Source organism: Delphinus delphis, chromosome 13 (assembly GCF_949987515.2).
Source record: "Delphinus delphis chromosome 13, mDelDel1.2, whole genome shotgun sequence".
Taxonomy (NCBI): domain Eukaryota; kingdom Metazoa; phylum Chordata; class Mammalia; order Artiodactyla; family Delphinidae; genus Delphinus; species Delphinus delphis.
Window position 1 is genome coordinate 39382552 of NC_082695.1, and position 26107 is coordinate 39408658.

General features: G+C 37.5%; 1 protein-coding gene and 1 long non-coding RNA gene across 2 annotated transcripts in view; one reads left to right on the forward strand and one right to left on the reverse strand.

Annotated features, from left to right (window-relative positions):
- The window catches only part of LOC132436186 (uncharacterized), a 593708-nt gene that overhangs the window by 452259 nt on the left and 115342 nt on the right, over positions 1-26107 (reverse strand). The gene's annotated exons all lie outside the window — the stretch shown is intronic.
- RBBP8 (RB binding protein 8, endonuclease) overlaps positions 1-26107 on the forward strand; it is an 83177-nt gene that overhangs the window by 40688 nt on the left and 16382 nt on the right. The window contains exons 8-15 of the mRNA XM_060028782.2: positions 6510-6685; positions 8605-8709; positions 12913-12998; positions 14508-14617; positions 15709-16591; positions 16672-16798; positions 17719-17807; positions 18756-18873. Of these exons, the coding sequence (XP_059884765.1) occupies positions 6510-6685; positions 8605-8709; positions 12913-12998; positions 14508-14617; positions 15709-16591; positions 16672-16798; positions 17719-17807; positions 18756-18873 (1694 nt within the window). The remainder of the gene's footprint in view (positions 1-6509; positions 6686-8604; positions 8710-12912; positions 12999-14507; positions 14618-15708; positions 16592-16671; positions 16799-17718; positions 17808-18755; positions 18874-26107) is intronic.

Below are 26107 nucleotides of genomic sequence, written 5' to 3' on the forward strand. Positions count from 1 at the left end.
GTTAGCTCTTCTCTAAATGTTTGATAGAATTCACCTGTGAAGCCATCTGGTCCTAGACTTTTGTTTGTTGGAAGATTTTTAATCACAGTTTCAATGTCATTACTTGTGATCGGTCTGTTTATATTTTCTAATTCTTCCTGGTTCAGTCTTGGAAAATTGCACGCTTCCAAGAATTTGTCCATTTCTTCATGGTTGTCCATTTTATTGGCATATAGTTTTTTGTAGTAATCTCTTATAATCCTTTGTATTTCTGCTGTGTCAGTTGTGATTTCTCCTTTTTCATTTCTAATTTGATTGAGTAGTGTCCTCTCCCTTTTTTTCTTGATGAGTCTGGCTAATGGTTTATCCATTTTGTTTATCTTCTCAAAGAACCAGCTTTTAGTTGTATTGATCTTTGCAATTGTTTTCTTTGTTTCCATTTCATTTATTTCTGCTCTGATCTTTATGATTTCTTTCCTTCTACTGACTTTGGGTTTTCTTTGTTCTTCTTTCTCTATTTGCTTTAGGTGTACCCTTCATTTTTAAAAAACTGAATTCTGAATCACATCTGGTTCCAAAGATTTCAGATAAGTGGTGGTTGACCTACATTAATTTATGTTCTGTGAATTAATTTGGCACATGTAGCTTATGGTATTTTGAACACATCAGCCCTGATATTTATGAAGTCCAAAGATAAATATGATAACTAGTCTGTAGAGAATTATAGAATTAGATGGGTGAACGCCTCCAAAACCAAGGTTATAAAGTGATTTGTAACTAGATAATGTCATTTGCTTGGTCAACTGTGAATTCTGATTTGTTCAGAATTAGTTTTAGTGTTCTCGAATTCACAGATTTTTCTGTTGAAGCTCATTGATACATTAGAAAAGAAGTAAAGGCTGAAGTTTGTAATAACAGTGAAGATCAGTCATATAGATGAGCTCAGGGCATGTATGTTTTATTTAGTACATGGCCTTAGAACAGTGTAGGAGGTAATCCGTTGTGTCTTTCAGTTCTCTCCTGAAATTTAAGATAGTTATTCTCATAAGCCAACTTCTTTTACAACTTGTTCTCCTCAAATTCCCTTTTGCTTTCAGTCAGAAAAAGAAGTAGCAAGTATTATCTTGCCTGAAATTTCCCTGAACTTCAGAAAAAGTGTTATTTTATTTATACTTTTTCTTGTTAAATGCAGTAATTCTGACTCACCTCGTCTGGGTTTGATGTTACAGATACCTTCCTTTTTTGTTGTTGTTTTTGTTTTGTTTTGTTTGGCTGCATTGGGTCTTTGTTCCTGCATGTGGGCTTTCTCTAGTTGTGGCAAGCAGGGGCTACTCTTCGTTGCGGTGCGTGAGCTTCTTATGTGGTGGCTTCTCTTGTTGCAGAACACGGGCTCTAGGCACGTGGGCTTCAGTAGTTGCAGCACGTGGGCTCACTAGTTGGGGCGCATGGGCTTAGTTACTCCGCAGCATGTGGGATCTTCCCAGACCAGGGATCGAACCCACGTCCCCTGCATTGGCAGGCGGATTCTTAACTTGCGCCACCAGGGAAGTCCCACAGAGACCTTTTATGGTAGGACAGTTGTTTAGTGACACTATAGTAAGAAATTATTCAGAAAAAAATTTGCTGTTATAAAGTTCAAAATATATACTCAGCTGTACCAGTCACAGAAGGCAAGTAATTAAATAAGCTAAGTGTTGAGGTCATGACTTGTTTGGGGAAATGGATGAGCTGGATGTGAAAGTCAAAGGAGTCTTCTTTTTTGTTTGTTTTTTAAAACCCAAGTCCTTGACAGTGAAAGCACAGAGTCCTAACCACTGGGCTGACAGGGGGTTCCATCAGTGCTCTCTTTTAAATTGAATTCCTTGTATAATTTCTTTAACAAATAGCCATTGTTTGAATACCTCTTATACAGGTTCACTGTGTCCCAAGCCTATTTAATTTTAACGAGATGATACTGTTAAAAGTTCTAAGTTTGGGTAGAAGTCACTGTACAGAGTGATATTTGTTGATTCTGATTTTTGCCTTCTGGGACCATCTGGAGCAAGTTTACCCCCCCACCCCACCCCCCACCCGCCTTCTATTTGATGGCCCTTTGTTTACATGAAGACAGGGTACGGGGCCCTCCTGAGTCTTAATTGTAAATAGGTAAATATACAGAGTAGATATTCTCTGTTCATTAACTGTTCTTTGTGAGACATTACTTCAAGCCTCTTCAAATTATCATTTCTCTTTAATGTTTCAGTTTGTCAATATTTTAATTAATTCAGTTGTCTTCTAGGTATAGTCTGACCAGTAGAGCAATACTGCTCCCTCCATTTTTCTGTATCTTTTTACTTGTATTAATGTGGTCAAAACATACATACTGGCGGTTCTTTACCAGGTTTACTGCTAACTAGAACCTCTAAGTCAAAGTCTTCCCTATGGCTTTATAGTAGTTGTTATGGTAACCTTCTATCAAAGGAGTCTTCATTGTAAGGTAAAGAGCACTATTGATTAAATACTATTTTCTGGGCATTGCATTACATTTTTACATATATTATTTCTTTTCTCACCACTTTCCCACAAAAACGAGGTAGGAAAGTACAGTACTGTATCTACTTTAATAGAGGCTCAGAAAGGTTAACTAACTTACCCAATGTGACTAGTAAATGTCAGATGCAGGATTTGAACCCAGGTCTACCTCAATTTCAGAGTTTTTAAACCCTCTGTATAGTTTTGTGCTAAAACAGCCTTAGAAGGTTACCTGCATGGTGTCACCCTGCGTAGGTGGATTCTCTCTCTTCTGACTCACTTCAGTGAGGCTTTTTATCTTGCATTTATCCTGTTCTATTTCATTTTGTTAGATTTGGCCCATTATTCCAACCTCTGGGGGTCTTTCATATGTTGATTTTTTTCCTACCATGTATTAGGTTAACTTTTATTCGCAGCTTTGTGTCTTCCACAAATTCAATGACTATTCCATCAGCATCCTCATCAAAATCAGTAATAAACGTTGAAGAAAACCTGCCTGAGGATGGAGCCCTGAGGCATACTTCCACAGGTTTCCTCATCGATATAATTCTTTGTCTGATGGTGTTCAGTCAGTTTGGAGTCTGTCTTTCTCTATTAATACCAAGTTTGTATTTCTCCCTTTTGTTTACAGTGAGAAGATAACGAGAGAGTCACTGTCAGATGCCTTCCTGAGAGCGAGATATGCAGTAGAGCATTCCTCAGAAAACTAGCTTTCTAACCCTATTTTTAAAAATTAGTCTTATTTGAATTATTCATATTATAAACTGGTTCCAAGAAAGCAGGGTATCAGACTCATTAGTGTATATTTCAGGGAACCCTTTTTTTGAAAATCAGAATGTTTAAGTGAACCTGATAGCTGTAACTACTTCATTAAATTTAAATTATATTTTAACTGGAAGTGTAAGTTTTTTGGAGGAGGAGAAAAGCTTGAATATTAAAAGCTTCTTTACAGACTCATTATGAAGGGAGACCCTGGATCCTTACAGCTCTTAGAAAAATGGACAACTAAAATTGTTTTGACAGGAATTTAAGGGGAGGCTCTCGGGCCACTAGAAAGAAAAGTGGAAGGAGAAAGATGGCCAGTGTACATAATTAACCTAAAGCTGTGGCATAACATGTTAACTTTTCTCAGAAAATCAGAATGAGACCTAATGCTTTAAAGAAGAAACTTGGTTAACACATGGAAAGTTGTTTTGTTTCTTTTTCTTTTATGACAGGACAAAGGAGGACAAAGCCAGCACTTGTTTACTTAGTTTGGACACCTCTAGTTAGAGCTGGCTTTGTGTGTGTGTGTGTGTGTGTGTGTGTGTGTGTGTGTGTGTGTGTGTGTGTGTGTGTGTGTGTGTGTGTGTGTGTGTGTGTGTGTGTGTGTGTGTGTGTGTGTGTGTGTGTGTGTGTGTGTGTGTGTGTGTGTGTGTGTGTGTGTGTGTGTTTTCCTTTTGTGATCCCAGCTACTTCTAGCTTGACTCTGCCAGGAAAGCAGTTTCTTCTCGTGACTCATTCATGTTTCAGGTTGAATTTTTATGACTAATAGGCAGGTAGCCTGTGATGTGATTAATTAAAGTGAGGTCAGATAGATTTCATACTCCATTAATTTGTAAAGGTTTCTCGTATGACTTTAGTTTACTTTGTTTTCTCCAGAATAAGATGGTAGAATTGTAGGTAGAGATTAGATACTCGCTCTAAAGATTTTACTCAGTATAGAGTATAGGATTATAGACCACAAATAATATTGATATTATCTAGGAAATTAAGATACAAATCCATTAGGAAAAATTAATCTCTTTTAATTAAAAAACATCTCTGTTGGTCATAATTTATAAAAATCTCATTATTCTTTGTTTGACATATGTAGTATTACAAACTGATGAGTATATTAGGATAGACTGGTTTTGTCATGTAAAGCATAAATGCCTGACAGACTGATAAAAATTGGTGGCAAATAAGGTCAGTGATGGCTTGACATGGGAAAGGCAGTTGAGTTAAAGTGAATTAACTTTATTTTACTCAGTACCCACAATTCAGTCCAAACCCAGTCTTTAGGTGCCTTCGGGCCTGAATTGAATTGGGCAAGAACATATGCCTAGATCAGCACAAATTTATTTTTCTAGTGAAATCTGGGAACCTCTCATTCATTCATTCAATAAATATTTATTGGGCATGTACCAAGTACCCACTATTGCAGACACTTGTGATGTATCAATGAACCAAAAAGATCCTTATCCTCTTAGAGCTTACTTTCTGGCTGGTGAGCAATAGACAAATCAATTATGTACTATGTTAGAAAGCAGTAACTGCTATGGATAAAGTAACAGCAGAATAACAAGGAACTAGAGTACTAGGGTGTGGGAAGGGGGTTGCAGTTTTAAATAGCATGTTCAAGGCAGGCATTGATGAGAAGGCAAACACTTGAAGAAGATGAGGTAGTTAGCCATGTGATATCTGGGGATGAGCATTCCAAGCAGATGGAACAGCTGGAGCAAAGAACGTAAAGTAGGGGTGTGCCTGGTGTGTTTGAGGAGCCTGAGGAAGCGAGGGTGGCTGGAGTAGAATGTAATATGAGAGGAGTCAGGTAATGGGGGAGGGGGATGATCAGATCAATCATTATAAGGAGTTTGGCTTGTGTTTTCAGTGAAGTGGGGAGATGTGGCAGGTTTTAATCAGAAGAGTGACATGATATGATGTAAGTTTTAATAAGACTATTCTGACTGATGTGTTGAGAGTACTGACAGTGAAATGTGGATAGAAGCAGAAGCAGAAATTCAAAGTCTGAGTCCTACTTGTAGTCAGTCATCAGCCCCATGGTCTATACCAAGGATAACAGTGTTGTCCTGGGAGTCTGGCTGCCAGGGTTTAGATCCTGCTTCTGTTAAACGTTTTTATTTTATTTTTTATAAATTTATTTATTTATTTTTGGCTGCATTGGGTCTTCTTTGCTGTGCGTGGGCTTTCTCTAGTTGCGTTGAGCGGGGGCTGCTCTTCATTGTGGTGCACGGGCTTCTCATTGTGGTGGCTTCTCTTGTTGCAGAGCATGGGCTCTAGGCGCTTGGGCTTCAGTAGTTGTAGCTCACAGGTTCTAGAGCACAGGCTCAGTAGTTGTGGTGCACGTGCTTAGTTGCTCTGTAGCGTGTGGGAATCTTCCCAGACCAGGGCTTGAACCCATGTCCCCTGCATTGGCAGGCGGATTCTCAACCACTGCGCCACCAGGGAAGCCCTTCCTATTTTATTTTAGTAAGTGACTTAACCTCTGTATCTGTATTTTCTGTTTGTAAAATGAGAGTAATAATGATAATACCTTATACTTAAACTGATACATGTAACGCTTTGCACAGTGCCTGCCAGTGTAAAACTGCAACAAATGTTGGTGTTACCAGTGTTAGTACTATTTATCACCCTGAATTTGTCATTTGCCAAGTCTTGTTGATTCTGTTGCCAGAGTGTTTAACACTGGTCCCTTCCTTTCCATACGTATCTTCAGAATTCCAGTTCAAACCCAGAGAAGCTCCTGCCTGAACTATTACAGCCACTACTTCCTTTCTTTCTGTCCCAGTCAATCTTGCACAGTCTTGCTGCTAGATTGTCACATTACTTCCATTCTCTAAAACCTTCATTCCTTTCCTCTTGCTTTCTACATTATGTGCACACTTAGTCGAGGCTCTCCTTCATGTAGTTCCGGCTTGTCTTTCTCTAACACAAGTACACAGTACTGCCTGCCTTTAACTCAAACTTGGAGGATCCTCTGCTGATTTTCTCTGCCATTTGAAATTCTTTTAATTTCACCTCAGGTACCACCAACTACACTTTCTACTTCACTTCTCACAGTAATATTCCCCACCTGGTACTCTAGTCATGTGAGTATTTCTCTAATCCTTGTATTTAGACTTGGAACATCAGATGCAAGGAATTATATCTCTTACGGCTTCATACCTGTGTTCTGCTGTCGCTCATACCATATGCTAGATGTTTTAATAAATATTTATCAAACTAATTTTCATTCAGTTGTCCTTATTTTCCTGTAGGAATGATCAACCACATCAAGCAAGCGATCTTGAAACTGAGGAAGATGTTATTCCAGATTCACCAATAACAACCTTTTCATTTTCTGGCGCTAACCGACTACGAAGGAAGGAGAACCTCCACGTCCGATACGTAGAACAAACACATACTAAACTGGAGCACTCTGGGTGTGCACAGGGTAAGGATTGGAGTTGTAGTTTAGTTACCTGGTTCTGTTAAAAAAAAAAGTATTCATCTATTGTTAGGAGGATAGTCATTTTTCAGGTAACTTACGTTACAATTGTAAGTTTAACTTCCATTAGTGAAGTGACTGGGAAGGCATCTACTGCCCGTATTATGTATAGACGTGTGTGGCTCATCTGAATATGTAAACACTCAGCATTTTACAAAGGTAGTGAATAGTTTTCTTTTTATTTAAAAACTATTCCTATGTGTATATATCTGAGTAGGATACATGGGAAGAGGAGATATCCTAACATTAAGTTCCACCTACTGTGTGCTGCTTATTTTGCTGATTTGACTACATTATTACTGTGTTTTAATCCTCAGGACAGGTTTGAGGTAGCTACTAGCACCTTCGTTTTATAGATGAGGAGAGATTTGCTCTTTAGAGGGGTTAAGTAACCTGTCAAGTAAGTAGGTGAGTCAAAATTCAAATATAGATCTTCCTGGCTCTAAACTATTGTAGTTTCCAAGTCTTATCCACAGCTACTCCCACCAACGCTTTAACTAGCTATTTTTATTTTTTATAATATGTAGCGCTTGGTGGTAAATCCATAAATGGCTTTATAATGTATCTACTTCGTGCCTTGTCAGTGGCATATTTCTAATTCCAAGCCAGTTGACCATTTCTGCTAAATGCTTTGGAAATACCTTTTCATGTAGTCCTGAAATTTATCCTGTGATGTGATACAGTGCTTATTCCTTTTAATATTAATCTAAAAGTAAATATTTTTAAAACTTTCATCTTAACCTAAACTGTTTGTAACAAGGAAAGCACTCGAGGGAAAGGAGTATACACAGCCTTAGAGATATTTTTCTAATGCAAATAAATTGTTGACAGTAGCTATGCCTTTTAAAGAAACAGTAGATCTTAATCTTTGATACTGGAAAATTGACAGTTTTCCCCCATTTTATATGAGCTTGCATCACCATCTAGTGGAAAACAAAAGAATTGTTAAAAATCTTACACGTAATTAGGAGCTAAATTAAAATGTAAGATCGTGGATTTAGAATGAACATTTGTGGGTCTTTTTGTCTGGTATCAGATAGAACATGAATCACTACAGATAAGCATCGGCATAATTTAGATCATGTTTAAATCCATTTGAAAGAATATCCAGAAAAGCAAATCACAGCAATTTTCTTTTTTAGGAAAAGTTGTCTTTTGTATCTAGTAAAATGCTCTTGGTTTATTTCTTCATTGTATGAGAATAACCTGTAACTATTTAAAACTTTGTCAATTTTAATCTTGTTCTGATCATTTTTACTTGGAATATGAAATTCTGCTTTTAAAATATGCTTTTGAGCCATGCAAATTATGTTAAAACTAATTTAATGACTAGTTACTCCTTTTCTCTTTCTAACCACCCATGCTTATTTATTTTTACATGTATACTGCTTTTTAATGATAATTTCTAGTTATAATTAGTAAAAGTCTATTTCCCTTTACTTTGTCCTTCTTTTGGTTTTCTTTGAATTAAACCCTTAAATAGTGGAATGATTTCTGATAAAGCATGTTTCAGCTTTCCTTCCAGAAAATGAAAACTCTAAAACAAAGATTGAAAAAGCTGTATGATGCAATATTCATTTCAAATGAACCTACTGATTTGCAATGATACACAAGGAAAAGATACATTAAAATATTACAACTCTAGAAGGCTTAGGTCAGAAGAATTTATCTGTTCCAGTCCTCTCTACCCCACTGTCCTAACTACCAACTTTGTTTCTCAGTGAAACTAAAGGAATAACCTTTTTAGAATATTAAAGTTACGTGAATAAAATGCACTTCTAGTGCATTTAAAGATAGATTTGTATTGGCTTATCATTTCTCATGATTTTTTGTTTATATGTAATCTCTCTTCTTTTTTCCCTTAGAATTGAGAAAAATACCAAAGTCTTCAACTCATCCACCACATAAACATAATGAACGTGAAATTCTAGTGGCTGACACTTGTGATCAGAGTCAAGCTCCAGTGGCTAGTAAGCAAGATACTGAGATTACTGTATAAGTTTAAAATTGGTGGACAAGAGTGACCGTCTGAATTAGGCAACATTTTAAAATATTTTCCATAATTTTGTTTGTATTATTTGTTTAGCAGTCTTTTTCATATTGGAAAGTAATGTTATCCTGTTATTAATTCATATTAATATCCCTATCCACAGTAATTACAATTGCTAGTAATTTTAAGTAAATAAGGCTTTACTGTGGTTTACTCATTCATTCAATAAATATTTGGATGCCTAATGTATACCGGGCACTAAACAAAACAAAATCTTTAACCTCATAGAGGTTACAATCTAGTTGGGGAAGAGAGAAAATAAATATGTTAGATGGATCAGGGGCTCTGAAGAAAAATAAAGCAGGGTAAGAAGAGATATTAGAAAGGCTCACTTTGGGTTTCCCTGGTGGCGCAGTGGTTGAGAGTCGGCCTGCTGATGCAGGGGACACGGGTTCGTGCCCCGGTCTGGGAAGATCCCACATGCCACGGAGCGGCTGGGCCCGTGAGCCACGGCCGCTGAGCCTGTGCGTCTGGAGCCTGTGCTCTGTGACAGGAGAGGCCACGGCAGTGAGAGGCCCGCGAACCGCAAAAAAAAAAAAAAAAAAAAAAAAAAAAAAGTTGTTGAAAGGCTTACTTTAAAAGCAACATTTGAGCAGAGACTGAGGGAAGCAAGTGAGTCGTGTTGATTTCTGGGGCAAGGGCATTTCAGGTGGAGAAGTCAGTAAGCACAAAGGCCTTGAGGTGGGGGTGTTCTTTGGTTTGATTGAGGAACATTAAGGAGCTCTGTGTGGCTGGGGCAGAGTGAGTGAAAGGGAGATTGGTTTGGGCAACTCTGTTCTTTAGAGTTGCTATTTGCTAAGAGGAGAGAGACAGGGAGCAGGAGGTTTGCAGGGTGGCTGAGGGTAGGGGTTTGGTTTTGAGAATATTTTGTTTTCAGATGCCGGGTAGACATTCAGGTAAAGATTTTGGATGGGTAGGTGGGTGTGAATGTAGAGAAGTCTAGCATAGAGATACAAATGGAAGTTGTTAGCATGTAGGTGGTGTCTGAAGCCATGAGACTGGATGAGATAGCCAAGCGAGTGAAGATGGGAAAGAGAAGAAGTTCCAGTACTTAGCCCTGAGGCACTCCATTATGTAAAGGAGTGAGTCTCAGCTATTTTTTATTATCACTCCCACGTGGCCTTTTTAGACACCCCACCGCCCCCCTGCATCACTTCCCCCATGAGATTTTAATACTGCAGATATACTGTATTGAGTGTATGTGTATCTGTGTCTCATACATAAAAATATTTTTTTGCCCCCCAAGAACCATTTTCACTTCCTCGGAGGCAGTATCGCAGCTGTTGGGATGATGATTTAGAGATTGTGAAAATGAGGAACAACCAAGTAGCCAGAGAAGGAGCTGCCAGTGAGATAGGAGAACCAAGATAAAGTGGCGTCCTTTAAACCAAGAGAGAAAGGACGGAGTGGTCACTGTGGAGAACAGAGCTGATAGGTCGCAGAAGATGAAGACTGAGTATTGACCGTTGGATTCGGTCCCCTGGGGATCATTGAGTGTTTAACTCTCAATGAGAGTTGTTAAAGTGTAGAGGTGATCAACTAGACTATCATGTTCAAGAGAACCGGAAGGAGCACTTGTGAACAAGTCCTTCAGGGCCTTTTTGTGGTGAAGGGGGAAGGGAGAACGGACAGTGGCTAAAGAGAAACATGGGTCCAGGGAGGATTTTAAAAGATGGACTATTATAGCCTATTCAGCATGTTTTTATGCTGATGGAATGATCTTGTAAAGAGAGAAATGAGTAATTCTGGAGAAAGAGGGAACAATTGCTAGATCCTTGAAAAAGTGAGAGGAGATGAAATGCAGAGCAAAACTGGGAGGACTGGCCATGGTTAATCACTTACTCATTTTATATTAGTAAAATTAGTAAAATCAGAGCCTATACTCTGAAAGCTACAAATTATTTATATTAGTGTATGTATGTTTGTGTGCATGTGTATAGACAGACTGTCAGGCAAAGGCTGCAGGGGACGTTAGACTGTGTCAGCACCTTGCTTCTCAGCACTCGGGAGCCCATTTTCTTCTGCTGCTGCCGGAACTTTACTCCATCAGTTGTTCTCTTATCCTGTATCTCCAGTTTCTCTGCAGGTTCGTTCTTTTCAACATAAAGATACATGTTATCTTTTGTCTTTTAAAATAACCCCCTCTTAATTGTCTCCACTCTCAGCTAGAGCTTCTCTTCAAAGCTGAAAAAGCAGTCTGTGCTCAATTTCTCCTTTCTGTCAACTCCCATTCACTCCAGGAAGAAAAAGGGGTGCAGGGGAAGGGAGGAAGGAGGGCGGAAAAGAGGGAGAGGAAGGGGGAGAAAAGCGGACACATCCTCACACTCTCTTCTCTCACTCATTACATTGGAACTGCTTGGCAGTAGTCATCAGAGACCTCCTGGTTGTTAAATCTAGTGAATGCTTACCAGTCTTTATCTTACTTGACCTTTCTATGACATTTGATAGTGCACACACTTTTTCTTGAAGTGGTGCCACTCTCCTGATTCTCTTACTTATTGTTCATTTTTCACCTTCCATTACTGGCTATTCTTTCTCCATCTGTCTTTTAAATGTCACTGTCCCCAGTATATATGATCCTTGGCCTGTTCTTCTCTCATTTTCTGTTTCTGGAGGAATCTTCACTTAGAGTTAGTATTCTGCTACCACCTATATGATAATAAATTCCAAATCTATCTCTTTCCAAGACTTTTCTCTTGAATTCCAAACTGATGTATCTGCCTGCTATTGAACATCTATACCTGGATATCCTTCCACTTCAGCACGTCCAAAGTGAGACTTTCTTGTCAAACCTGCTCATCCTTTTATTTACAGTCTCAGTAAATGACAGTTTACATACCTCTTTGAGTTACCTAAATCAGAAAACTTCGAATCATCTTCGATTCCTGCTTCTTCAACTCTCATACGTAAATAGTCTCCAAGTCTTATTGATTGCACCTCCTACACATCTGTCATGCACATTCTTCTGCACCCACATTATACTAGTTTGGGCCATCAGCATCTCTCATGAGACTCTTTTAGTAATCTAATTAGTCCCGTTGCCTATTAGTGAGCGCTTCTTGTTCTGTCAGCCTGTCTGAATCACCTTTTTAGCCCAAATATTGCATCTGTCCTCCATTAAAAAACCCTTGACTATCTCTTCATTGTCTACAGGATAAATTTTAAATTCTTTAGCATAATCTGATCCCTTATCAACCTGTCTGCGCTCATGTCCTAACTACCATTTTAGCTTTTGCACTTTGATTTCCAGCAGTTGAACCACATGTAGTTGCCTGAACATGCAGTTTTGTTTCACATATCACACCTTCCACATACCTAGAATCCTCTCTGCCCCCAGCCCAGTTTAATTCCTTTTTCTCTCAAGGGTCAGCTTAGTCAACACTTGGTGAGCTTTCCTTGTTTTCTCAAGGCAGATTTAGGAGTCCTTGCTCTGTGTTCAAATGACCCTTTTATGTACCTTTAATGTTTACCACATTTTATTGCAATTTTCTTTATACCTTTCAACTATAGCAGCCCATAAGCTCCTTGAGGACAACAACCTTTTCTCTTCGTAGCACAATGCCTGAAACCTAGTATGTGCTACATAAATACTTGTTGACTTATTGAAACTCCGTATACATAAAACTTTATAAAATATTTGAACACAGGTGAATTCTGTATAAATATGTTGTGTTAGCTTAAAACTTGAAAATTATGCAATGCTGAAAATCTCTGCACTGTGAGAGTTTTCATGAAGTGAAACTCTCATGAAAGTGTTTTCATGAAAGGTTACTATATAAATACGGTTTGATATTCATGCTGTGTCTTGTATCACAAGAACTCCATTTAATTATGTTTTTTATTTTTTTCCAGTGGAAATAAGAAAAATAATCTACCTGTTAACATTCAATTCATTTAGGAAAAATAGAAAACTAGCTGAGAAAGTTTGGCAAGTGTAGGTGCTAGATACCTGCAACTTATTGCAATTTATAGTAGATATTTTGGACTTTACGTAGAATTTTAAAAATTGTTCAGTGCCATTTTGTAAAGTGGTCCTTTGAGCTTTTTCTTTCCTTTTAGGTATTTTTTCATACGTCTAATTTCTACAATTGTATAATTTGTTTTGGTTTTTTTTTAAACTTAGATACACATGGAAAAAGCAGTTATCCTCCTGATAATTTAGCTACAGTTGTTGCTGAAACACTTGGACTTAGTGTTCAAGATGAGTCTGTAAGTAATTGTTTACTTTGGTGATAATATGAGTTAATTGGTGTCTTTTGAGGTCAGTTTTTCGAGAATTGAGCAAGAGAAAAATTATTTTATCCAAAGATTATTGGATAAAGGCCTAGAACAAAAATTGATGTGACTAGAAAAGCCCATTTATATTATTCACCCCAGGCAGTCTCAGAAATCTAGAATCTTTAGAATTCTTGGGATATATAGGTTGTGGGTTGAATCAAAATTTATATGACTTAGAGGATTTAGCAACCGTCTTCCCTCTCCCCCTCTCCTCCCTACCCTATTCCAACTAAGAGAAGACTTTAAGAGAAGTCTTAAACCTTTAGGTTGATTTCAGAATTTATTGGATCTTTTCAACATCCTTTAAACCAGGCTTTGATTTGGAAGATAGTCTGAATTCTTGGGTCTACTATAGATCCTTTAATTCATCTTTGTCCTTATAAATGCCAGTCCAATTAGACCACATCTTTAGGAATTGAGTCAGAAATTGACCCCATGATTTTCTTTTCGTTGTTTTAGTTCTTCCTTCCATCAGACACATTTACTTTTTTTCTTAATTGATCCCTAAAAAATGGAACCCTTGAATTCTTCAGTCTTAGGGAAGTTTCATTTTGGTACAGCTTTAAAACTATTCTTTTGCTTTAGTCAGTAAATGTATATATTGAATATACATTTAGTATATGTAAATGTATATTCAAACCATTGAATTGGTTTTTCACTGCATTTGAATTTTTTTTTTTTTTTGGTCCTTTCTAGTTTTAAATCTCTCTTCAAGTGATAGTGGGTAGCTTTTACCCTTTGAACTTTAAATGTTTTAATGGTTTTTAATTCCGTCCTGCCCATAAACCTGGCACGTCAGTAGTTTAGACACCAAATCTAGTAAGGGAACTGATCTCAAAAGACCTGCTGCTAAAGTGTGATCCACAGGCCGACAGCATTTGCATCCTTGGAAATTTGTTAGAGATAGAAAATCTCAAACCTAACCCCAGACCTACTGAAAGAGAACTTATATTTTCACAAGATCCTCAGTTGATTTGTATGCATGTTAAAGTTCGGGAAGCACGGCTCTCTAAAGCATCCTTTTAAATTTGTCTCCTATAAGTATGATCAGTCATCTCTCTTCCCTTCCTCTAATCTAACTAATCTTGTTTTTTGGAATTGGCAACCACCAGTCTGCTTTCTGTCCTTATGAATTTACCTATTCTGAATAATTCATATATAAATGGGATCATATATGTGGCTTTTGAGTCTGGCGTCTTTCACTTAGCCTCATCCACATCATAACGTGTATCAGTATTTCATTCCTTTTTAAGAATAAATAATCTTGGGACTACCCTGGCAGTCCAGTGGTTAAGACTCCACGCTTCCACTGCAGGGGGCACGGGTTTGATCCCTGGTCAGGGAACTAAGATCTCACATGCTGTGTGGCACGGCCAAAAAGAAAAGAGAGAATTAATAACCTTCCATTGTATTTATGTACTTTATATTTTATTATTGAAGGAATCTCGAGGTCCTATGAGCCCTGTTGGTGATGAGCTCTACCACTGTCTGGAAGGAGAGCACAAAAAACCTTTTGAGGAATCTAGAAGAAATAGTGAAGATAGTTTAAGGTAATTTGGGGCACTTTGGTAAAAACTTACAAACCGCCGATGAAATTCCATTACAGTGAGTTCCATATATTTAAACTATTTCTCTCCCTCAGCTTGTTATTCTGGTTGTATTAATTTTTACTTAAAAAAATATTTTCCCCAGTTTATGACCAATTGAGGGCTTTTTGTGTTAATGTAGAGAGATGGATATTACTTTTAGATTCTTTCTGTACTTCTATCAAGGAGTACTTAAGAGGTCCCAGCCTTATCTCCTTTAAAGATCCAATCATCCCTTCTGGGTTTGTATTTTCAAAAACTGGACATTTTATGAAATCCATTATTAGTTCAGATGAGCTTCCAAGATTGGGATACATCTTGTTTTTACTAATTTCAGAACATCCCTTAACTAACAGTACCTATATTTATGTGGCACTTTGCTTTTTAAAAGAGCTTTCAGTATTAGATACATATATCACATATAATTTGTCGTCATAGTAACTCATTAAAGTAGGTTTTATTACCCCCATTTTTTACAGTCAACAAAAATGCAGCTTCACAAAGGTTAAAATTTAGTCTTTTTAAGACCACACAAATATTAAGTATGAGAGTCAGAGCTCTTAGCCATTCCACATCTTCAAACTTAACCCTAATGCTCTTTCTACTGCCACAGCTGTCTCCTCTGCTACAGGCAGTCTGGGTCTTGAGTTATGTTCAATTCTGTAGTATAAGAATTTTGTTTCTTGGAGTTACTCATGATAAGATTTCGTAACAGCAAAAGAATTTGGGTCCCCAGTGGGATTTACTAAAATACGATTTTATTATATAGTAAAATTTATTTAAGTTACTTAGGAAAAATATTTATAGATAGGAATATCATTGTATTGAGATAGGTTTGCTGTATCATTTCCCTCTGCTTTTTGTCAGCCAAATAAAGAGAAGCCAGCAACTATATTGTATCTTAAATTTTGGTTAATGGTCTGCGTCTAAGATGTGGATAAGACCTTACTATTAATAATTGTATATTAGCAAAAGTTTTCTCATTATGCTTGTCTTTTAATTTTTACCTTATTTCTTTAATAGGAAAAAAGCTTTACCACTCTTTATTTTTTTAGATTTTCAGATTCTAATTCAAAGCCTCCTCCTCAAGAAGAATTGACTACTCGGGTATCATCTCCTGTATTTGGAGCTACCTCTAATGTGAAAAGTAGTTTAGGTTTGAATACAAGTTTGTCCCCTTCTCTTTTAGAGACTGGGGAAAAAAACCATCTGAAAACAATGCCTTTCAGCAACACTTCTAATTCTAGATCAGAGAAACCTAGATTAAAATCTGAAGATGGTGCCCTCTTCACACATCATAATATTGGGGCTGAAGTGAAGAAGATCACTAACCAGTCATCTTCTAATAAGCAGATGCTTATAAATAAAAATACAAGTGAACAGGATAGTATTGATCACATTAAAGATACTGTTACTGATAAAGATAAACATGTGGTACCCCTGAAATCACTGGGAGGCCGAACCAAAAGGAAGAAAATCGAGGAAGAAAGTGAAGATGAAGTAAGCTGCCCCCAAGCCTCCTTTGATAAAGAAAATGCTTTTCCTTTTCCACCGGATAGTCATTCTTACATGAATGGAGACTATGTGATGGATAAACCTTTGGATCTGTCTGATCGATTTTCAGCTATTCAGCGTCAAGAGAAAAGCCAAGGAAGTGAGAACTCTAAAATCGGATTTAGGCAAATGACTCTCTCTGAGGTTTTGAAGCCTGTTCCAAAGGGCTCTTCCTCAAGCCGTAAGGCCTTGAGTGGGAGCTGTGGGTTAACCAGAGATTCCCCAGAAGAGCCCAGCAGCTTACAGGAGTCCCTCCTCCAGTCCTTGAATAAATCTCCAGATAATAAAACACTGTTACAAATAAAGGAAGAAAATTCTATCTTTAAAATCCCTCTACATCCACGTGAAAGTTTGGAGACAGAGAATCTTTTTGATGACATGAAGGTTTGTGTTAAATGTTCAAGGATTTGATTAAAATGGTTGTTGTGATTTCTCCTAGATGCTAATAATTCTTTGTGTTTTAGGGTGCTGGTTCTTGTGAGCCTATAAAAGTAAAAACCAGGTCAGTCCATGGAGCATGTGAACTTGCATCAGTTCTTCAGTTAAATCCATGTAGAATTGCTAAAACAAAGTCTCTACAAAACAACCAAGGTATGTACACTATAAATAGCATTTCTGCTCTTTTTTAATGACTTTAAATTGAGTATTGTAATATATTATGTACATTCTTTGGATAGACTGAATTATTTTCAGAAAAAATATCTTATCCCTGTGTGTTTCTGTGTTTATAGCACAATTCTTATTGGTTTCACTTTACATGTGATTTTCCTGCTTTTTGAAAAAATAAATTGACATCTTTAACACCTACTTTCTATAGGTGATTTTATAGATTTACCTGTTCTATGTAGTTGTTTCTTATTTTCTTTACAAAAAGAAAGCTTTAAAAAATTTAAACTATACAGATTTTAAAAATATAAAAAGTAGAAATTTATCGTCCAAACCTTGTTCCTCACCCATAGATAGCCTGTCCTTTTCTTTGCATTTACATGTATATCTGTAAACATTTGTGTATGCTAACTCTGTGTTTAACATTTTGAGGAACTATCTAACTTTCTTCCAAAGGAGCTACAACGTTTTACATTCCCACCAGCAGCATGTGAGGGTTCCAATTTCTTCACATTTTGAGGGTTCCAGTTTCTCCACATTCTCACCAACACTTGTTACTGTCTTTTTGATTATAGCCATACTGTGGGTGTGAAGTTATATCTCAGTTGTGGTTTTGATTTGCCTTTCCCTGATGGCTAATGATGTTGCGCATCTTTTCATGTACTTATTGGCCGGTTGTATATCTTCTTTGAAGGACTGTCTCTTCAGGTCCTTTGCTTATTCTTAATTGAAGTAATTGTCTTATTATTGAGGTGTGACAGTTCTTTATATATCCTAGGTACAAGTCCTTTATCAGACATATGATTTGCAAAACTTTTCTCATTCTGTGGGTTCCATAATGTTTTAAAGTGATGAGAATTTTAAAAATTTGTTTTTATTTGTGCATTTTTCTCTCCTTATCTAAGATGTATCCTTTGAAAACATCCAGTGGAGTATAGATCCAGGAGCAGACCTTTCTCAGTATAAAATGGATATTACTGTAGTAGATACAAAGGTAAGTTAGAAAAGAGAACCAAAGCCCATGTGGTTATTCTAGTGTATTGTTAGTCACCCTGCTGTCCTGACTCACTCTATGACCTTGAGGGAATCACATACCTCTTACAGCCTTCATGTATTTATTCAGAAAACTATGAAATAATAACACTTATGCCAACATTATGGTATGCCAACATTATGGTATTTTTGCCAACATTATGGTATTTTTGAAAGTGTAATAATAATAACAATACTTTCTGACTTTAGAGAACTTTGCTGAAAAATAGTTTTAAAATAATGTAAAATGCTAATTACATATTTTAAATAGTTTTTTTTTTAATCAAAATAATCTGTCATATGCCTTGATTAACTTAAAATAATCTACCTTCAAGAAAAAAATTTCATTTTTCCCAGTTGGCTAATTTTTTAAAATACTGTGTATTTTTTCATTAAAATTCATAGCAGAAATAAATTTTTTGGTTTGTATTTAGGTTCTTCATAGTTTGAGAAGTTCTGTTTCACTTGATAGCATATTAATAAAGTATGTAACAGTTGCTAGAGTAATAAATATCCATTAAGAAATCAAATTTGACTTGTGAACTTTGTTCTTAGTGTACATTGATGTTCATTTCTGTGAAGCAGATTAGGGAAGAAAGGAAGCTCCAGGGATCATGGTAATGCATAGTTCTCTCATGCTTGGCAGCAGTCCTTTTCCTAGGCTTGAGAGACGATGCTTGTATATCAAAGCTAAAAATGGTTTATAGGCATTTAAACCTAAATGTATCTATATTCCTAAAGGGTAAAGGTAAATATTACTTAATGCTACTGAAATGTAAGTGTACACTTAAAAATGATTAAAATGGTAACATTTGTGTTATGTATATTTTACCCCACCCCCCCAAAAAAGTAAATATTAGGACGTAAAGGAATGATTGTTAAAATTTTGAATTTTTAAATATTTATTCAGGATGGCAGTCAGTCAAGATTAGCAGGAGGAGAGACAGTGGACATGGACTGTACATTGGTTAGTGAAACTATGCTTTTAAAAATGAAGAATCAAGAGCAGAAGGGAGAAAAAAGTCCAAGTAAGATTTGATTTCTTTTTTTTAATTTTAATACAAATGTGGAGGGAAGTTTATAGACATACCATTGCACTGATGAGTATAAGTGACCGCTTCACCATAAACTAGTTTTTTTTCCCCCCTGTTCTCCTAATACTAGATTTCTCTTTAGTAAAGCTTAGTGTCAATATTTCAGGAAAAAAAGTCTTTAGTAAAAATAATTTTTATTTCCAAAAGAATTCACGTTGTTTCCAGGGGTCAGCAAACTACAGCCAGCTACCAGTTTTGTAAGTAAAGTTTTACTGGAGCGCAGCCTCACTCGTTTATTTATTGCCTGTGGCTGCTTGTTGAACACAGCAGCAGAGCTGAGTAGTTTCTGCAGAGACCTTATGGCCCCACAGGCCTAAAATATTTACTGTCTGACCCTTTAAGAAAAAGTTTCCTGATCCCTGGTTTAGATAATTTTTTTATAAAAGGTGTAAAGGGAATCTTGAGAGTCCTGTTTTAGAAATACTATTTTCCAAAGCAATTTGATAAGGAAAAAAAGGGAGGATTCCACTGAGAAGTATTAGTATAGATTTGCAAATTAGCAGTAAACTAAGAATGGTAGTGTATATGATGAGTGAGTGACTCTGCCATATTCTACTTCTATAGAAAAGGAGATTTGGCAAAACTAGGAGTCTACAGCCCTTTATAGTGAGAAACTATTAATTCTTCATCTAAAGCCTTGATTTTCTGAAAGAGGTGGGAACAATGGAAGGATTTCATTTGGCACCACCTTAGCAACATTCTTAACTACAGAGGCATATGACATGAGATCAACTAGACTGGGAATAGTTGTCATTCATCACCCTTATGTGTTAAAGAGTTAGGACCTGCCACGTGATGCAGGGCTAAAAGCAGAGGCCTTTTCCAATGATCGTCTCTTAGAATTGAGGACATTCAGACTGTGTGTGCATCTTCTGCTGAATATTCTCTAGTCTACCTGCTTAGGGCCCAGTAGTAAAACAGCCAGTCTTATCCTTGCTTCTTAAGAAACACCTTATCTCTTGCTGCCCCAAATGCAGTAAGTGAGAGAAAATTTTAATAGCCTTTGCCTTAATTCTTTGTTCTTGAGTAATAATATCCATACAATCAAGTACCTGGCTGCCTACGTTGAGAGGACAGTACCTATTAAAAGTAAACCTTAACCAGGTGTCCGCTCCTCTGGTGAGACGGGGCTGGAAGATGCTCTCCTCAGCTCCTTGCCTGGGTGGGCAAGTTAGGCTCTACGGCCGGCAGAAATCCTCGTTTGAGGGTCCCACCGAGTTCCCCGGTCAGAGTGCTGCAGCTGAGCAGCTGCTTGGGACTACTGCTCAGGCGCTGCAGAAAGCCTTTTTGGAATCTGACATGTTATCACTTTGGGACCATTGGCCAGCTGCTCCTGACTTGGCCACATGAAGGCTCAGACTGTCCCAGTCTCTGAACTGAAGAGAACCAACACTATTAGCATATCTCTCACCACCATGAATGCAAGGTATTTCAATGAAAAGTATCAGGAGGACATCTACAAATCCCAGACAGGCATGTGCAAGCTCTGAGGAACGGTGGAATAACCCAATGTATCTGGGTGACCTTTGGAGACAGCTGAGACAGAGCTACAACCAGGCAGTGGCTGACACCCAACTCATGGCCCACCTTCTCCTGCCATGTGGCTGACAGGGTCTTGGTGCTCTAGCAAGCTGTCAGGCCTGAGCCTCTGAGGTGGAAGAGCCAAGTTCAGGACGTTGGTTCACCAGACACCTCCCGGCCCCACGTAATATCAGTTGGCAAGAGCCCTCCCAGAGGTCTTCGTCTCAATGCTAAGACCCACCTCCACTCAATGGCCAGCAGCCTCTAGTGCTGGACACCCATGCCAAACAACTAGCAAGACAGGAACACAACCCCACCCATTAGCAGAGAGGCTGCCTGAAATCACGCTAAGTTCACAGACCCCAAAAAACACCACTAGACGCGATCCTACCCACCAGAAAGACAAGATCCAGCCTCATCCACCAGAACACAGGCACCAGTCCCCTCCACCAGGAAGCCTACACAACACACTGAACCAACCTTACCCACTGGGGGCAGACACCAAAAACAACGGGAACTACGAACCTGCAGCCTGCAAACACACTCCAAACACAGTAAGTTAAACAAAAAAGAGAAACACACAGCAGATGAAGGAGCAAGGTAAAACCCCACCCAACCAAACTAATGAAGAGGAAATAGGCAGTCTACCTGAAAAAGAATTCAGAGTAATGATAGTAAAGATGATCCAAAATCTTGGAAATAGAATGGAGAAAATTACAAGAAACGTGTAACAAGGACCTAGAAGAACTCAAGAGGAAACAAATGATGAACAACACAGTGAATGAAATTTAAAATTCTCTAGAAGGAATCAATAGCAGAATAACTGAGGCAGCAGAACGGATAAGTGACCTGAAAGATAAAATAGTAGAAATAACTACCACAGAGCAGAATAAAGAAAAAAGAATGAAAAGAATTGAGGACAGCCTCAGAGACCTCTGGGACAACATTAAACACACCAACATTCGAATTATAGGGGTCCCAGAAGAAGAAGAGAAAAAGAAAGGGACTGAGAAAATATTTGAAGAGATTATACTTGAAAACTTACCTAATATGGGAAAGGAAATAGTCAAGTCCAGGAAGCACAGAGAGTCCCATACAGGATACATCCAAGGAGAACACAGCAAGACACATATTAATCAAACTATCAAAAATTAAATACAAAGAAAAAATATTAAAAGCAGCAAGAGAAAAGCAACAAATAACATACAAGGGAATCCCCATAAGGTTAACAGCTGATCTTTCAGCAGAAACTCTGCAGTCCAGAAGGGTGCTGCAGGACATACTTAAAGAGATGAAAGGAAAAAACCTACAACCAAGATTCCTCTACCCAGCAAGTATATCATTCGGATTTGATAGAGAAATTAAAGCCTTTACAGACAAGCAAACGCTAAGAGAATTCAGCACCACCAAACCAGCTTTACAACAAATGCTAAAGGAATTTCTCTAGGCAGGAAACACAAGAGAAGGAAAAGACCTACAATAAAAAACCCAAAACAATTAAGAAAATGGTAATAGGAACATACACATTGATAACTACCTTAAATGTAAATGGATTAAATGCTCAAACCAAAAGACATACACTGGCTGAATGGATACAAAAACAAAACTCATATATATGCTGTCTACAGGAGACCCATTTCAGACCTAGGGACACACACAGACTGAAAGTGAGGGGACGGAAAAAGATTTGCATGCAAATGGAAATCAAAAGAAAGCTGGAGTAGCAATTCTCATATCAGACAAAATAGACTTTAAAGACTGTTACAAGAGACAAAGAAGGACACTACATAATGATCAAGGGATCAATCCAAGAAGAAGATACAACAATTGCAAATATTTATGCACCCAACATAGGAGCACCTCAATACATAAGGCAAATGCTAACAGCCATAAAAGGGGAAATCAACAGTAACACAATCATAGTAGGGGACGTTTAACACCGCACTTTCACCAATGGACAGATCATCCAATGGAAAATAAATAAGGAAACACAAGCTTTAAATGACACATTAAACAAGATGGACTTAACTGATATTTCTAGGATATTCCATCCAAAACCAGCAGAATACTTTTTCTCAAGTGCTCACGGAACATTCTCCAGGGTGCACCATATCTTTGGTCACAAATCAAGCCTTGGTAAATTTAAGAAAATTGAAATTGTATCAAGTATCCTTTCTGACCACAACGCTATAAGACTAGATATCAGAGGGAAAAAAACTGTAAAAAATACAAACACATAGAGGCTAAACAGTACACTACTAAATAACCAAGAGATCAGTGAAGAAATCAAAGAGGAAATCAAAAAATACCTAGAAACAAATGACAATGAAAACATGACAACCCAAAGCCTATGGGACTCAGCAAAAGCAGTTCTAAGAGGGAAGTTTATAGCAATACAATCCTACCTCAAGAAACAAGAAAAATCTAAATAAACAACCTAACCTTACACCTAAAGCAATTAGAGAAAGAAGAACAAAAAAACCCCAAAGTTAGCAGAAGGAAAGAAATCATAAATCAGATCAGAAATAAATGAAAAGGAAATGAAGGAAATGACAGCAAAGATGAATAAAATTAAAGATGGTTCTCTGAGAAGATAAACAAAATTGATAAACCTTTAGCCATACTCATCAAGAAAAAAAAGGGAGAAGACTCTAAGCAACAGAATTAGAAATGAAAAAGGAGAAGTAACAACTGTCACTGCAGAAATACAGAGGATCATGAGAGATTACTGCAACCAACTATATGCCAATAAAGTGGGCAACCTGGAAGAAATGGACAAATTCTTAGAAACGCACAACCTTCACTGAGACTGAACCAGGAAGAAATAGAAAATATAAACAGACCAATCACAAGCACTGAAATTGAAACTGTGATTAAAAATCTTCCAACAAACAAAAGCCCAGGACCAGATGGCTTCACAGGGGAATTCCATCAAATATTTAGAGAAGAGATAACACCTATCCTTCTCAAACTCTTCCAAATATAGCAGAGGGAGGAACACTCCCAAATTCATTCTGTGAGGCCACCATCACCCTGATACCTAAACCAGACAAAGATGTTACAAAAAAAAAGAATACAGGCCGATATCACCGATGAACATAGATGCAAAAATCCTCAACAAAATACTAGCAAACAGAATCCAACAGCACATTAAAAGGATCATACACCATGATCAAGTGGGGTTTATCCCAGGAATGCAAGGATTCTTCAATATATGGAAATCAATCAATGTGATAAACCATATTAACAAACTGAAGGAGAAAAACCATATGATCATCTCAATAGATGCAGAAAAAGCTTTCAACAAAATTCAACACCCATTTATAAAACCCTCCAGAAAGCAGGCATAGAGGGAACTTACCTCAACATAATAAAGCCCATATATGACAAACCCACAACCAACATCATTCTCAATTGTGAAAAACTGAAACCATTTCCACTAAGATCAGGAAAAAAACAAGGTTGTCCACTCTCACCACCATTATTCAACATAGTTTTGGAAGTTTTAGCCACAGCAATCAGAGAAGAAAAAGAAATAAAAGGAATCCAAATCGGAAAAGAAGAAGTAAAATTGTCACTGTTTGCAGATTACATGATGCTATACATAGAGAATCCTAAAGATGCTACCTGAAAACTACTAGAGCTAATCAATGAATTTGGTAAAGTAGCAGGATACAGAATTAATGCACAGAAATCTCTTGCATTCCTATACACTAATGATGAAAAATCTGAAAGAGAAATTAAGGAAACATTCCCATTTACCACTGCAACAAAAAGAAGAGGAGACAAAAGACCTGTATGCAGAAAACTATAAGACACTGATAAAAGATTAAAGACGATACAGACAGATGGAGAGATATACCACGTTCTTGGATTGGAAGAATCAACATTGTGAAAATGACTATACTAACCAAAGCAATCTACAGATTCAGTGCAATCCCTGTCAAACTACCAATGACATTGTTCACAGAACTAGAACAGAAAATTTCACAATTTGTATGGAAACAACAAAAGACCCTGAATAGCCAAAACGATCTTGAGAAAGAAAAACGGAGCTGGAGGAATGAGGCTCCCTGGCTTCAGACTATACTACAAAGCTACGGTAATCAAGACGATATGGTACTGGCACAAAAACAGAAATATAGATCAGTGGAATGGGATAGAAAGCCCAGAGATAAACCCACGCACATATGATCACCTTATTTTTTACATAGGAGGCAAGAGTGTACAATGGAGAAAAGACAGCCTCTTCAATAAGTGGTGCTGGGAAAACTGGACAGCTACATGTAAAAGAATGAAATTAGAACACTCCCTAACACCATACACAAAAATAAACTCAAAATGGATTAAAGACCTAAATGTAAGGCCAAATACTATAAAACTCTTAGAGGAAATCATAGGCAGAACACTGTATGACATAAATCACAGCAAGATCCTTTTTGACCCACCTCCTAGAGAAAGGGAAATAAAAACAAAAATAAACGAATGGGACCTAATGAAACTTAAAAGCTTTTGCACAGCAAAGGAAATCATAAACAAGACGAAAAGACAACCTTCAGAATGGGAGAAAATATTTGCAAACGAAGCAACTAACAAAGGATTAATCTCCAAAATATACAAGCAGCTCAATATCAAAAAAACAAACAATCCAATCCAAAATTGGGCAGAAGACCTAAATAGATATTTCTCCCAAGAAGATACACAGATTGCCAACAAACACATGAAAGGATGCTCAACATCACTAATCATTAGAGAAATGCAAATCAAATCTACAATGAGGTATCACCTCACACCACTCAGAATGGCCATCGTCAAAAAATCTACAAACAACAACTGGTGGAGAGGGTGTGGAGAAAAGGGAACCCTCTTACACTGTTGGTGGGAATATAAATTGATACAGCCACTACGGAGAACAGTATGGAGGTTCCTTAAAAAACTAAAAATAGAACTACTATATGACCCAGCAATCCCACTACTGGGCATATACCCTGAGAAAACCATAATTCAAGAAGAGTCATGTACCACAGTGTTCATTGCAGCTCTATTTACAATAGCCAGGACATGGGACCAACCTAAGTGTCCATCAACAGATGAATGGATAAAGAAGATGTGGCACATATATACAATGGAATATTACTCAGCCATAAAAAGAAACGAAATTGAGATATTTGTAGTGAGGTGGATGGACCCTGAGTCTGTCATACAGAGTGAAGTAAGTCAGAAGGAGAAAAACAAATACCGTACACTAACATATATATGTAATCTTTAAAAAAAGAAAAAGAATGTTCTGAAGGACCTGGGGTCAGGACAGGAATAAAGATGCAGACGTAGAGAATGGACTTGAGGACATGGGGAGGGGGAAGGGTAAGCTGGGACAAAGTGAGAGAGTGACATGGACATATATACACTACCAAATGTAAAATAGATAGCTAGTGGGAAGCAGCTGCATGGCACAGGGAGATCAGCTCCGTGCTTTGTGACCACCTAGAGGGGTGGGACAGGGAGAGTCGGAGGGAGATGCAAGAGGGAGGAGATATGGGGATATGTATATACGTATGGCTGATTCACTTTGTTATACAGCAGAAGCTAACCCACCATTGTAGAGCAATTATACTCCAATAAAGATGTTGGAAAAAAAGAAAAGTAA